General features: G+C 36.6%; 2 protein-coding genes across 3 annotated transcripts in view; one reads left to right on the top strand and one right to left on the bottom strand.

Moving 5' to 3' along the window:
* The window catches only part of sgsm1b (small G protein signaling modulator 1b), a 52,105-nt gene extending 37,910 nt beyond the window's left edge, over positions 1 to 14,195 (bottom strand). The window contains exons 1-3 of the mRNA XM_056261413.1: positions 13,906 to 14,195; positions 13,780 to 13,823; positions 5,358 to 5,433 (exon numbers count right to left, since the gene is read on the bottom strand). Of these exons, the coding sequence (XP_056117388.1) occupies positions 5,358 to 5,433; positions 13,780 to 13,823; positions 13,906 to 13,912 (127 nt within the window). The 5' untranslated portion in view covers positions 13,913 to 14,195. The remainder of the gene's footprint in view (positions 1 to 5,357; positions 5,434 to 13,779; positions 13,824 to 13,905) is intronic.
* A 1,534-nt stretch (positions 14,196 to 15,729) lies between these two features.
* The window catches only part of nup155 (nucleoporin 155), a 49,658-nt gene continuing 49,208 nt past the window's right edge, over positions 15,730 to 16,179 (top strand). For both annotated transcript variants that reach the window (XM_056261411.1, XM_056261412.1), the window contains exon 1: positions 15,730 to 15,865. The gene's annotated coding sequence lies outside the window, so the exon portion shown is untranslated. The remainder of the gene's footprint in view (positions 15,866 to 16,179) is intronic.

Here is a 16,179-nt window from a genome sequence, read left to right on the forward strand (position 1 = left end):
GTTCTCACCATACATCAGTACCACAGAGCCCGCCAGAAAGCTTGCCTGTGACAAGATGGCCGCCGGTGATGACGATAGAGACTCCGCCGTAAGACATCTAGCCTTTATTATGGATATCTATGGTCTACACTGCCAGGAAGGAATAAGACGAGGAAGATGCAAGGCCAGATGAATGTAGAGCTGCTGTTCTCGTTGGTGTCGGAACATAAAGAACTACATGACAAACGCGACAGCGACTAAGAAAAAGGACTATTTCTGTTTTACATTAAGCGCCGTCTAATGTCAGGGAATGAATTGGCATATTCACTCAGCTCATCGTCAGCGAAAATCGCTTGGGTGTTAACACAAACGCGTTGAAAAAGGCTGGCGAATAACAAAAAATTATACTTTGAATCATTTTCAGGTGTTTTGGTTCCTTTTCACACCACACTGATTGCTCTGGTCCGAATCAGTTGATGAAACGAACCAAAATGCAGTCACGTGACAACATCCACATCACTCGTTGGGCAGATGTGTCTTGAACATATTTCCACAACTGCACTCCGATTGGTCAGAATGAACGTGCGGGAAAATGCCAACAGGACTCCTGGAAGTAAACAGAGGAGGAAGATCCGGCAGACATGCGGATAATTCGCTCACAATGTATGTTCAGAGTCAGCAGAGCTTTATCCTTTTGCAAATCCCCTCATAAACAACACAGTTTAGACACGATATAAATAAGAGATTCCCTGTCAATGTGTTCATGAAGAGAGTTTCAGTGAGAGTGCAGAACGCAGTAAGTCAGTCATGGCTTAAAGGGAGCGCTATTGACAATCTAAATAATAGTTTTGTTTGACTACGGCAGCTGGTTTAATCCAGAGATGCGCAGTTCATTGGCAGTCGGGTCTGTTCGAGGTCGGATCACGTTCTCACCACAAACGAACCGCTCCAGAGTTCGTTTGAAAGCGTACCGAGACCCGCTTGTTTGGTCCGCTTTTGGTGCGCACCCGAGTGCGATCGCTGCATTCACACCGGCCCAAACGAACCGCACCAAGGGGGAAAACGAACTCTAGTGCGATTCAACCGAACTAAATGAGTCAGGTGTAAAAGCACCCTAAGAGTCCGAATACACTTTTGCTAGTTTAACGACGGGAAAAATGGTCGGCGCTCCCGGCGCATGGTCTAAAAGGGTCATCCCTATTCTCTTAATGAGTAATGGGTGTGTTTTGGGCGTAACGTGCAATAAAGTCTCATCAAACATTCCCTTTAAAAGACAGTTGAGCTTGCGCCTTGGCGGATTCGCTATTTACATGGAGGAATTTGCAAGCGGAAAAACTGCTTCTCTAGCGAGGAAACGGATCTGACCATTTACAGGACAAAGTGTACGCTCCTTGTTGACCAGCCAATAACGCGCTCTTTAAATAACAACAAAAAACACTGCGCCATTGACTTTAGACCAGGTTTTTGTAGGTCAACGCCTCAGTCTATTTCAGTTCCTCAAAATAGCAACGCTCCAACACTGCGCCTGAACACACACTCGTTCTCAGACCAGCAGCCCACGGGCGAACAGATGAGCGCAAATGCATTTGCTATTTAAACATCGAGGCGCAGGACGTGAAAATGAAAATTGCGTCGGGCTGAAACTAGCAAAACACACACAGCATTGCACCGGGTGTATGATAGAGCCCTTAGTGTTTATCTGCTCGATTACAGAACGCAGTAATCTGACAGCATCATGAACAGATGGTTAGGTGGAGGTGGTTTGACAGCTCACTGAAGCAAACGGATATGATGTGAGCCATCAATGATAACCCGAGTAATTAGTGTCCTTTCACCAGCCCACTCACCATACTGACATACCAGATACAACACACTGACGTCAAGGTGAAATAAAGTTGAGACTAAAATATGCATTTAAAAGGAAAATGCTTTTGTCACATGCATTGGGACCTATTATGCCTTTTAACAAAGTCTTGATGTTGTTTTTAGGCTCTAGAACAGGTTTTCCTGCTTGAATGTTGATTATTTTCCCCATATTCTCTATTGTTGCGGCTCCTCTCTTCCCAGTCTGTCAGTAACGCTCTGGGGAGTGTTTCCCGTAAAACAGCGTAACTCGCTGCTTAACTACTGTAGTCCGATGCAGCGTTGAAGAAATCAACTAGCTAGTCACGACTGTTTCCCGAAACCATGTTGTCGCAAATTGGTCGTTCAACCACATGGGTTAATGACGTCACGCAGGTGGTGGAGTAATAACTACTTTTAATGAATCTGTTTGAGATCGAATTAATGCTAGATGTTTTGCTATAAATTATGAACATGGCATCTGAGGACTATTTCTCAGTTATTTTGCTTTATTTCCAGATTCAATCATGGGCTTGTTCTTACGTACTAGAGCACGTTCACACACTTTAAATCTTTTGACAAACTAAAAGATGTAAGTTACATTTTTATATATTCTAAATAAAAGATATAGATTGTACTGATATGGAGGACCAACTCTACCATATTAAAAAATAAATACAGAAATAAATAAATGCTCAATAAATAAATAAGCATACAATTAATTGCCCCAAAAAATACAATAAACAAATAAATGTAGGTAGAAATTAAATTATACAGTGAGACATAAATGTATATACCTCTTTTAATTAGCTTCTTTATTTATTCACCTTTGTAATAATTACCTTATTTATTTATTGTCCGTTATAATCTTCAACTTTATTTATTAATTACTTATTTTTTGAAGTATTTATTTGTGCATGTTATAATATTTTTGTCTGTTTTATTCTTCCTTTGTATTTTTTTACCCTATTTATTTCTTCAATGCTATTTATTTCTGCCTGTCGTTTTTACATTTCTGTATGCATTTCTGCCTCATTATGCAAATGAGGAGGGGCTGTGTATTAAGGGGTCAACTTCTGCCCATTGGTTGGTTAGCATTTTACTGCATCGGTCGAATCTACATGCCACCGCGGCCGCGATATTTTTTTTTTTGCAGGGTGGTAGGGGAAGACTCATTAATATTCATTAGGGAACTCATCCCTGATTGTCAATTTAAAAGATACATTTTAAAGTCAAGAAAGTTGCAGTTTGATGTAAAACTGTTGAGGTATAAGACTGTGAAAATACGTAATTAAAAAGACTACAAACCCAAAAGGCGCACATTTTCTCTCAATGAATGAAGCTAACTTTACTGAAGCTAACGTCTGTCATTGTTTCTATAGTCTTACGTTATAATCGTAACGTTACGCCGTCATGCCGGAGTGTTTTGTACCAGACTGCACACACATCAGCAGCGGATCTCGCTCGTTGTTTCGCTTCCCGGGAGATGTCGTTCATTGAGCGATTTTCACATAAAACTAAATGTCACTCTTCTGTTTTATGACAAACTGCGACTTTCTTGACTTTCATAATTATCTTTTAAATTGACAAACATCATATGTGTAATTCAGGGCACAGTTCAGACGGAATAAAAAGATAAAGTTGTCTCTCGCCATTGACTACCATACATATTTTTTCCGAAATAAGGTCCCATGAGCCGGAAGTGGAGGGGAGGGGCGTTGACCCCTTAAGACACAGCCCCTCCTCATTTGCATAATGAGGCAGAAATGCATACAGAAATGTAAAAACGACAGGCAGAAATAAATAGCATTGAAGAAATAAATAGGGTAAAAAAATACAAAGGAAGAATAAAACAGACAAAAATATTATAACATGCACATAAATAAATACTTCAAAAAATAAGTAATTAATAAATAAAGTTGAAGATTATAACGGACAATAAATAAATAAGGTAATTATTACAAAGGTGAATAAATAAAGAAGCTAATTAAAAGAGATATATACATTTATGTCTCACTGTATAATTTAATTTCTACCTACATTTATTTGTTTATTGTATTTTTGGGGGCAATTAATTGTATGCTTATTTATTTATTGAGCATTTATTTATTTCTGTATTTATTTTTAAATATGGTAGAGTTGGTCCTCCATATACTGAATGTCAGTTTGTTTATATTGCACAAGAAAATTATTTATTAAGTCAAGTCATCCTCATTTATATAGCGCTTTTAACAATGGATTGTTTCAAAGCAGCTTTACAGAGATAAACATATAATTTAAGGTAACAGAGATTGTTTTGGCTTTATAGCGGTTCTTGAATAATGTTATTTCCAGCTAAAGTTAATTTTGATTGATTCACCTCCGTCGAAATGATCAGACTTTAAACGCGAACCTGTGATTAACGCTGACGGCGTTCACATGCTCATTCAGAATTGATTCTATAGTTATATGTGCTTTTGAAAATATGTGCGCAGGTTTGTAATTCCATACAACCCATGCCTAAACAAACTACTTGTCTTGCCTATAAATTTTGATACAGAATTTTGTTTTATTTTATCACTTCGGGTTACGCGAACCGAATTTCACAAGGCTTTATCTGTAGAGTGGGAAAGGGATCCTCCATAGGGAGAGGAAGTCAACATGAAGTCCACGAAACTCTGCTTCTAACCACAGCTCGAGCCGATTCGTTGAACTATGCTGATAAAAACGGAACTTGCGACCATATTGGCCAACAATGCTTTTGGGAAACACACCCGTTTAGTTCCTGTCTCTATCAAGCCCCTCCTTCTGAAAGCACACTGTGCTCTGATTGGTCGGCTGGATCAGTGTGTTGTGATTGGTCGAGCGCTTCAAATGTGTTTGGGAAATGTCCCGCCCCTTACCGAAACCACCAGTTTAACACACTACTAACTAACTCAACCAGGCCCCGCCCCTTTATTCTGCGTATTAATTATTTAAATGAGGAATATTGTGACGTGTTCGTTCCCGGAAGAAGCTCAAGACTACAATGGAGGCGTTTCAGGAGTTCAGAAACAGACTTTGTGCTCAAACAGCAACATACACACTAAAGACAGTTGAACATGTAAAAAACACAATAGATCCTCTTTAAAACGGTTTAAATTGATGCAATTTACATCATGTAAGAGTTCGGCATAGATTGCTGCTTGTAGGCACATGCACAATCTCACACATGTTGCCATTTTGATATTTTGGTAACTTTACAATAAGGTTCATTAGTTCACAAACATTAACTAACAATGAGCAAAACATTTGTTACTGTATTAGTTATCTTTGTTAATGTTAGTTAATAAAAATAAAGCTGTTCATGTTAGTTCACAGTGCATTAACTTATGTTAACAAATACAACCTTTGATTTTAATAATGTATTAGTAAATGTTGAAATTAATATGAACTAATATTAATAAATGCTGTAGAAGTATTGCTCATTCTTAGTTCATATTAACTAATGAACCTTATTGTAAAGTGTTACCTATATTTTTAATGTTTGAGGGGTTTTGAAGTGAAGATCATCTTACCGCAGAAAGAAAATATGTGACTGCTGTCTTCATGCACGAACTTGCGGGTCACGGCCTCCTCCATGATCTGCTTGACCTGAAAGTCCAAAACAACATCAGGCATCATTGTGATGATGTTCAACCGCTGAGAATCATGGGTAACGGGGGTGAGGAGACTTCTCGAGGTTCGTAATGAGTCGTGAAGAACGGGGAATAAAACACGCTCTCTTACTCATAGGTTGTTTCTGACTTGCGCTCCATCATAATGACTGTGCAGATGGACATATGTGACGCCACGTCCACAGAAACAGAAGGGAGTGTGTGACTCGGATCAGAGCAGCTTTCACTTTCTGACGCCTTATTGAAATTATATTCATATGGTGCATTCAAATTCGTGAACAATCATGACGGGGTCATTCAAATCAGAAGTTCAGAAGAATGATTTTTGAGCCCTATAATATGGCACAAGGATGATCACTCCTGAATTAAACGCACCAATAATTTCATTAGGGCAACCATATAATACGGTATCGGCCGATATACAGGTGAAACTCTGTATTTCAGTAATTCAACTTAAAAGGTCAAACTAATATATTATATAGACTCATTACATGCAAATTGAGATATTTCAAGCCTTTATTTGTTATAATGTTGATCATTATGGTTCACAGCTTATGAAAACCCCAGTCAAAATTAGAATATTGTGAAAAGGTTTTCATATCTGTAAGCCATAATCATCACAATTATAACAAATAAAGGCTTGAAATATCTCACTTTGCATGTAATGAGTCTATATAATATATTAGTTTCACCAGTTTTAAGTTGAATTACTGAAATAAATTAACTTTTGCACGATATTCTAATTTTTCGAGTTTCACCTGTATGTTCATTTTTAATGTTATCTGCCCAATAAGAAAATTTGGCCGATATCTTAAAGCCGATAAATAATGTATTATTTCCTTCAGCTGAGACTCTTCAGATGCGCACTGTTCAACATGATGGTTTTGAATGGATTAAAAAATGATTGGAATCACTTAAACAAAGGAAAATACAGTTCAGTTCAACATGTGCAGTGCAAGTCTGTCATATCGGCTACTTAAATTTTTTATGAGAACATTATAATTGTGTGCTTGTGACATGAGACTTTTGTTTTTGTAATCAGGCTCTCAAAAATTTAATCAAAAATTTGGATTTAGATTTATCGGCCAATATATCGGTTATCGGCAATATAAAGAGTTATCGGTATCGGTAGGGATGCACCGATTGATCGGCTGGTGACCGGAATCGGCCGGTTTTCACGTGATCGGCGACCGGCCGGTCAGTCTGACATATTCCGATTTTATGCCGGTCAAATGCACTCGGGCGCCGCATGATTAACATCGCGCAACATCAGCATCACACGTGCACACGGAACGCACATGTAGGAAACCAAGCGTGAGCAGCGCGTTTTTTTGTTCGGCGTGCATGTTAATCAATGAGTGCATTCACACCGGGAGCAGGAGCAGCGCGTGAGCGTCGAGCAGCAGTGAAGCGGGGGTTTCGGCGCAGAGTCTATTTGCTGGGCTGCTCACGTTTAAAGTAACACAGTCTCATCCCAAGACGTCATATGACTGACGCTTTTGACCATACGTCAACATCCGACGTTTTAGGGTACCCTTTAACGTCAGTTAGATGACGCTATCTAATCCTAACCCTACCCCAAACCTAAACCTACCCGCGTCATCTAACTGACGCTAAAGGTAAAGCGTCAGTTAGATGACGCCTTAGGATCGTCATCTAACTGACGTTAAAGGGTACCCTAAAACGTCGGATGTTGAAGTATGGTCAAAAGCGTCAGTCATATGACGTCTTGGGATGAGATTTTGATAGACAAAATAAATATGATTTCACACCAAAAGTGCCCAAAATGTGCATGTCTGGTGTGTTTTAAAAAGAACTGGAGTAGGCTATGTTAGAAAAGAAAATGAATACTCAAAAATATTTATAGAAAATGTACCCATTTAAACTTGTTTTTATTATTTCCCAATCGTTTCCCCTGTTGCTCCATTGCCTGAGCTTAGCGCTTGTTTAGCCTGGCTGGACATGTGTCAGATGAGAGAAGAACTGTTTGTGAAATAAAACTTGCCATTGATGTACAAGTGATTGCATTAGGCCTGTGTGTGTGTGTGTGTGTGTGTGTGTGTGTGTGTTTTGAGAAATATCTTTATACTGCAAGGCTATATATATATATATTTTTTTTTATATATATATATATTATTTTATTGCCATTACCTGTTTTAATACAGAACTTTAGTTTGCTTTTAAATATATCAATTTGTTTTAGTTGGATTTGAATGTGAAAAGAAGGAAATGGTTCTTCCATAACACTGCACTTTAGATGTGTGTGAATTTCCCACACCAGGAGTCATTTATATAGTTCTATTTTACAGCGATTATCTGTTCAAAAAATGTTCTATTAAAGAGATGATAGAAAATAAACATTTGTGTGTGCTGTAAAGTGGTTAGAAAAAATGAAATCGGAATCGGCTAAAATCGGTATCGGCAGGTCAAACTCAAGAAAAATCGGAATCGGCCTAGAAAATTGTAATCGGTGCATTTCTAGGTATCGGCCAAAATTTTCATATCGGTGTATCCCTAAATTTCATTGCATTAATGCATTTGGCAGACACTTTTAGCCAAAACAGTTTACATCGCATTTAAGGTATGATTTTGATCGGTTAATGCTAGGGTTGCCAACTGTCCCGAATTAGCCAGGACGTCCCGCATATTGGGCCTAATTTATTTGTCACGTACGGGACCTCCCTTGTCCCGATTAAATAGACTGCTATGCTGATCTAACCACTGACTGATACAGCAGCAACACGGCACTTGAGAATGGTCACGACACCGGTCATCATCCAATCACAGCGCTCCCTCACGCGCATCAGACCAGACCAATAACAAACTCTACATTGAGAATTAATTATTATTTTGGGACAAATTATTGTTTGATCCTCTGCTGTCTGTCGCTCCCGGTTCGATCCGGACTCGCCTTTCACTGTCCGGCCAGGTTTGGATTTCGGCAAATCAGTTTTGGCAAATTCAAACAACGTAATTATTGTTCATGAGTCCAACACAAGGGGGTAATCTATCGACCGGAAGTTGAAGCCGGCCGGGTGCCGCCATGTTGTAGCAGAACTTCACTTGCGTTAGCATTTCCATTGACTCCCATTCATTTTGGCGTCACTTTGACAGCGAATAACTTTACATCTGAGGCGTTTAAAGACTCCATTTGTCCATTATTTATTTCTTAAGACACACGACCATGTATAAAGGGCTCCATTACCTTCTATGTTACATTATGGCCCCGTAGAAACAGTTTTTGTAAAAATAGGCTAACGATTGCGTCATAACCACTCGACTCTGTCGCGCTGTACAGAAATTACCGTACAGACAGGAGGAGAAGCTCGCAGGCGATCGGGGGGACGTCCCGTCAAGGGAGAAGCCCATAGATAATGAGTCCATAAAAGCAACGGAATACTTACTCCTGCTCACTCGCGCCAAAGAACGCTTTGCTCAAGTTCCCCGTCTCTGCCAGATTAACGTTGGCAATTTTCACCCACAGCTACTAGAAGATTAACGTCTGTCAGACAGGTTGCTCACGTCATCAAGCTTAGTTTGAGTCGGCGCGTCAGGAACGGAAGTGCTCAAAAATCGCTAAAAATGGGCTTCAACTGTCTTAACTGAGTTCCAATGAGATGGCTCTCTCCACTTATTATACGGTCTATGGTCCAACATGAGCCACGCAAGAAAACATGAACTCTTCCTGAGGGAATAATATGCTGATGTGATTTGGTGCTCAAGAAACATTTCTGATTATTTAAAAAAAAAAGAAGTCCGGATTCTTTGATGAATAGAAGGTTCAAAGTAGATTTACCTGAAATAAATAGCTTTTGTAACATAAGTGTCTTTACTGTCACTTTTGATTACTTTAACGCGTCCTTGCTGAATAAAAGTAGGCTATTACTTTCTTTAATTTCTTTCAAATGTAGTGTATAATGTCTATCTCTATCTCAGATCAATGCTATTATTTTGAACTATGGTTTGTGTGTAACGCAACTACTTTTTCGGGTAAAAAGTAGTGTAACGCGCTACTACTAAAAATTTGACAGCAATCGCCATCTCCGTAGTGAACGCCAACAGAGAGAAATGCACATAATGGATTACATAATCAGAGAGTAGCCTATTTCTTTTCGTTTTGAATTGTTTCATTTAAAGACATTTCGAGCTTTCTATATATAGATATATTTCTCATGAGGCATACGCTGAGTTTCGGTTAATTTATGATGAGATGCGATCCAGTTCACGCGCAACAAGTGACCGCGCCTCCATGCCATGATTGTATTGTCTGCTATATTTGCTTAATATTTATTAAATCCAGGCAATTGGTTGATAATGGTTGGTGGCCTTAAAATTCGTTTTAGAATGTCATGAAGTTGAGGAACGAACCCAAACGCAGACACTAAACGTTTATTCTGACACAAACAGAAAACAAAAACCCACGAGGGGGCAAAACAGGACTGGAGCAGAGAACAACTAGACTAAGATACGATGACAAACTAAGACTCAGACTTGACAAGAAGCAAACTCACAATTCTAATTGAACAGGTTTTCAGATTATATACTCACAGGGATATACACGCAAAGTTAGACAATGTACCGACACAGGACAGCAAACACAGGACAGCAAGGGGATTAAATAGGGAGACACTAATGACAAAGACAGGTGAAGCCGACTAGACAAGGACAGGTGAAACTGACTAGACAATAATGACGAGACGAGGATAACAAGGGGGCGGGGTAACGTAACGAGACAACAAGCACATGGTCCAAACAATTGGCCATGCGCTTGTACACAAAACATGATTCTGTCATGATCCTGCCTCACGACTAGGAAAATCAAGGATACTAAGGCAGAATCATGACATAGAATTAAATTGTACATAAATAGGTTAAGCAAAACAAATGTGTTTATGTCTGAGAACCTTTTAAACACATACGAACCTGAAATGACATATACTGTGTGATACCGTACAAATATTTTGAGTGTCCCTTATTTTCCTGTAAAGAACCACGGTTATCCCGCATTTTTCTTTTCTGAAGTTGGCAACCCTAGTTAATGCACTAACTGGGAGTCGAACCCAAGACATTGGCAATGCTCTACTGTTTGAGCTGTAGAAATGATCACACTTGTAATCACAAAATAATATTTCTGCTCCTTTATAAGCTCCATCTGTAAATGATTAGTTGGTTTATTCAAGTGTCGATTGGGTTGCGCAGAACTTGATGGTTGGAGTAAAAAAATGCAATTATTTCCTAAAAGTACAATGGCACTACCATTCTAGTTTTCTAAAATCATGTGTTTTTTGCACATGTACCATGGTATATTTATCAAAGTTTCACAGTAGATGCACCAATGTGAAAACTTTGGCCAGTACCGATAATTCTTTATATTTGAAAGCCGATAACCGATATATTGCCCGATAAATCTAAATCTAAATTTTTATATTATTTTTGAGAGCCTGATTACAAAAACAAAAGTCTCACCATTAAAAGCCATGTCCCAAACACACAATTATAATGTTTTCATATGTAGCCGATAAACAGACTTGCGCTGCACATGTTGCACTGAACTGTATTTTCCTTTTTGAAGTGATTTCAATCATATCATCATTAACATCTGATACATTATCGTATCATTGTACCATAACAGTACATTTATAGTATTATCATGTGCTGCTATCAATGTACCATTACAGTGCTTTATTGTAAAGGACAATAATATTACATTAAGGAGGACAAACCACACTAATTGACTTTCTATTGATCACAGCAAAGTTACGCTCTTAAAGGGACAGTGCACCCAAAAATGAAAAATCTGTCATTTACTCGCACTCAAGTTGATATTTTGACACACAAATGATATTTTGAAGGAACCAAATCATTGATGGACCCCAATGACTTAGTATTTTTTTTCATACTATGGAAATCAATGGGGTCCATCTATTGTTTGGTTCCCCATATTCTTAAATTTATGTTCAGCTGAAGAAAGATGAAGTAAATGATGACAGAATATTCATTTTTGGGTGAGCGACCCTTTTATTAAGCACTAAATGTGAATATACCGTATATACCCGAATATAAGACGAGGTTTTTGTCCTAAAAATAGGCTGAAAAATGGGGGGTCGTCTTATATTCGCGATATAGACAAAATCACGGGGGGAGAAATTTCTTGCCAAGCATTTCGGTGAGCTACTTTATTTGTGTATTAAAGTAAAAAAAAAAATTGAGAAAAGTTACAAAACCCACTTAAAATGGCCAGTTTAAACGTTAAGATTATATTTCAAAAGTACCTCAGACAAACAGGTGAAGCGGGTCCGCGCGAGGAAACATCACTGTAGCGCGCGCTCTTCACGTGCTTCTAGAGCGCGCAACAGCCTCCCTCCAGAGCGCGCGCGCGCCTATCTATCTATCTGTGTGTGTGTGTGTGTGTGTGTGTGTGTGTGTGTGTGTGTGTGTGTGTGTGTGTGTGCGTGCGTGTTTGCGTGTGTGTGTGCGTGCGTGTTTGCGTGTGTGTGTGTGTGCGCGTGTGTGTGCATTGACTTGTTTATGGAGGACTCTTACTGCTCTAAGATTCTAAAATATCAGTCATAGATATCGACCATTGAGAACTTTGGGTACAGATGCCAACTTATTGTGCTAGTGTTTGGTAGTCTAGGTCATGTACACAGGCTGGCGGTCCGTGGACTTTGCATTGGGGGGATTTCTAAAACAAGGGCCAAACAGTTGGCAAAGTACTGCTCAATCTCAGCAACTATAGGAAGCATGTTTATTTGGAAAAGACGATGTTTCCTGTACCCTTAGAACTCTTAACCCTTAGTAATCCATAACAATGTGCTGATTTGTTTTAATCTGTTGGATTATTCAAAAAATTTGATTCCAAATGAAATTAACTTGTAATGTGGAATCAAATAAAGTATATAAAATGTGTGTTTCTTTTTCCCCAAAAAATAAGTCTGGAAAATGGGGGGTCGTCTTATATTCAGGGTCGTCTTATATTCGGGTATATACGGTAATTGACTAAAATGAATGAGTTGTTGCTCAGTACTGTAACAAATAATGCACAAACAAGCATATGACGTGACATTTGTAACACATGTTTACTGGACATGTGCCAATTAAATACCGTGCCATTATCTGATACAATCACAATACTTCTTATAAAAGGAAATCAATTCATATGAAGCGTCTTCATCATATTGGACTCCTTAGATAAGGCAAATGGCTGATGACATGTGATTCATTCTGGTACTAAGAGGACAAACCAGAATGACCTTGTTTAGATGCTCTTTTAAAAAGAAATAGACCGTACACAATAGTGCTATCTGAATGAGCAGATGATGAATGCAGTGTGCTGTTATTGCACATTTACCACATATATTCCCTGTCAGATTGAGTGATCGACAGCCTGTATTTAATCTAAAGCAGGGTTTTTAAAAAGTGGGGTCCGGGGGGCACAAGGGAGAGCTAGGGGTCCATGGGAAAAATGTAAAAAATAAATATATAAAAATAAGATTTAACTAACTAACTAAATAAACAAATTGATTGAAATAAATAAATAAAATTATATTTAAATAAATAACATATGATTTAAATAAATAAATGAATAAATAAATTGATTCAGTATAAAAATGTAAAAATAAATAAGATAATACTAACTAAATAAATTGTTTAAAATAAATAAATAAAATTCTATTTGAATAAAAAAACGTTTGATTAAAATAAATAAAATTATTAAAATAAATGAGAACTTGATTCAGATGAATAAAAATAAGAAAAGCAGTGTAAAAATGTAAAAACGATTATACTAACTAAATAAATACAATTCTATTTAAATAAAAAACAAATAAATTAAACATTTGATTAAAATAAACAAATAAATATGATGATTAAAAAAACTTGATTTAGATAAATAAACTTGATGTAGGTAAATAAAAGAAAAGCAGTGTAAAAATGTACAAAAAATAAATAAGATTATACTATAAAAAACGTTAATTAAAATAGATAAATAAAAATTGTATTTAGATTAAATGAAAAAAATAAATAAATACAAATAAGATTGAATAAATTAATGAAATTAGGTTTAAATAAATGCACAATACATTATATTAAAATTGGATTAATACATCTAACTTGCATTTAACAGTACAGTCCTACAATGAGTAAAAAAAAAGTACTGATGTAACGTAATAGAAACTAAATATTGTACGCATTTTTAATATTAATGTTTCACAGTATTAATTGGGTCTTTGTAGCTGCCTTTTAAATTTCAGGATGCACGAGGATGATTATATTTGGGCATCTAGGGCATATTTGATAAACAATGATCCAGAAAATCTCCCACCTCCTTCTTGACGTTGCGCAGCAGCCTCTGACGCGTCTCTGATTCTGCAAACAAACACACAGATTCTCATCCAAACATCCTCTATAACTGCTGTATGTCCACAGATGAGGATCAATGTCTTCTTACCTCCCATGGCTGAAGCGATGTGTGCCGAGATGCTGTGCTGTTAGTGAATGTGAATGTGCGCAGGATGACAGTGTGTCCTCGTGAGTCAGAGCTGCGCGCGCAGGGTGTGGCGAGAGAGCCGCAATAATAACCGATACCGCTACCGATACTTTTATATATATATATATATATCATAAGACTGATATCATCACCTGTCTGTCTCGATCCGATCTCTGCAGGGATGCTGTGGTTTACAGAGGCTATGATAATCTCTAGTACATTAGGATGATGTTTATGTTGGGTGTCGGTACAACTTGCTGTGATTGGTCACATGAGAGCGCCAATCCGCGAGCAGAGACACGGCGTGGCCACGCCCACTTTAATGTATCATCATGAGATGCACGCTAATCACACATGTGGGAGAACATTCATAACACATATCACACAATACACCTGCATGTTCTCATTTATTGAAGGGGAGGTACAACATGTGATTAGGCTAATATAAGTGCATACATGGTTTATTTATTACATCATGATTATTAGGATTATAGGATTAATTTAATATTCAACAATATTATTGATCTGCCTGCATCGACACCATTATATGAGAACTGAGCTGGACGATGACATCACGGTTTTCTCCAGAGAGGCTGTAAATATAAATGAACTAAAATGAATCATCACTGAACTTATTTTAGCGACTGTGACGCTATTTTCTTCTGGAAACAAACTTTGTTGCATTATCTTCCTGTTATCATTGTAAAGCTGTTAATAAATATATTAATAAAGGTGACTTGACTTGACTTATATAATTTTATTAATTAAGGTTTTATTTGTATAGTGCCACAAAGTTTTATTTTTATATGATGTAGGGTTTTATTTATATTATATTGCATTGTATTATAGTTATTAATGAATTGCAGTTTTATTTATACAATGATTAAATGTTTTTATTTTAAAATTAATATAATTAATATATATTATATTACATAATATTTATAATATTATCATTTATCAATGAATAATGGTCTATATTGTATGGTATCTCAAGTTTTTTTACATGCTATATTATTTTTATTGTATTATATTATAATTAATTAATTAACTATGGTTTTATTAATCTCAAGTTTTTCATATGCTATATTATATTATCATTTATTAATTAATTATGGTTTCATTTTGTATGGTATTTCAAGTTTTTATATATTAGATTAGATTATCATTTATTTGTTTATTAATTATGGTTTCATTTTTATGGTATCTTAAGTTTTATATATTATATTATATTATCATTTATTAATTAATTATGGTTTCATTGTATATGGTATTATTTTTATATTATATTATCATTTATTATTTAATGTTTTCTTTTGTATGATATCTCAATGTTTTATTATATTATATTATCATTAATTAATTAATTAGGGTTTTATTTTATATGCTATATTTTTATTTATCATATTATACAATAAATATGATATAATATTTTATATATTGTATTATTACAATAAAATATGTCACTGTAAAATTGTGACATCCTTTATTATCATTTTAATGTAATCACCTGCTTCTTTTGTTAAAAGTTTATTTATCTTCAAAAATATTTAATTACACACTATATGTGTAAATAAACATGCTCTTTGCCCATTTTAAGATAAATATGAACCACAATTTAAATAATTAAACAATAATTAACATCTTGTATGTGTAAAATTATACATCCAGGGGTGCGCGTCCCGAAAGCATCGTTAGTGCTTTCGGGAAACGCACTCCAGATCATCTCCTCTCCGACTGGGGACTTTTATTTTGAAATCCAGCAGTGTTTTGTGTGTGTGTGTGAGTGTGTGTGTGGTTTCAGCGCGCTTCACACACTCACTGCTGCAGCCGCACGCGCTTGGCGGGAGTCATTGAAGTTCACAAACTCACTTTCTTCTTACACTTTCAGCTGATATTTTATGAATATAGTTTTCAGTCAGAGGTAAGAGTATTGTGTGTTTTATGTTTCATCAGAGCTCTAGTAAAGCTGGTCAGAGAATGTCGCCAGTCTTCCGGGCGCTGTGTATTTTGAATTAGCTGTACGGCTAATGCTACTCATATTGCTGAATTTAAAATAATCAAACGTGTTTACTTTCAAATCAGGTGAATAAAACCACATTGTTTGTGTATTATGTTTGGATATGGCTGTTATTACAGTCACGGGTGATTTAGCGGGTATATAAATACATGATATGATGATAAGGACACGACTTTGGTTATTATTTACGTTACTTTCTGTTAACATTACACTATATA

The sequence above is a fragment of the Rhinichthys klamathensis genome, unplaced genomic scaffold (genome assembly GCF_029890125.1).
Source record: "Rhinichthys klamathensis goyatoka isolate OS25496 unplaced genomic scaffold, OSU_Roscu_1.1 h1tg000182l_1, whole genome shotgun sequence".
NCBI classification, from domain to species: Eukaryota; Metazoa; Chordata; class Actinopteri; order Cypriniformes; family Leuciscidae; genus Rhinichthys; species Rhinichthys klamathensis.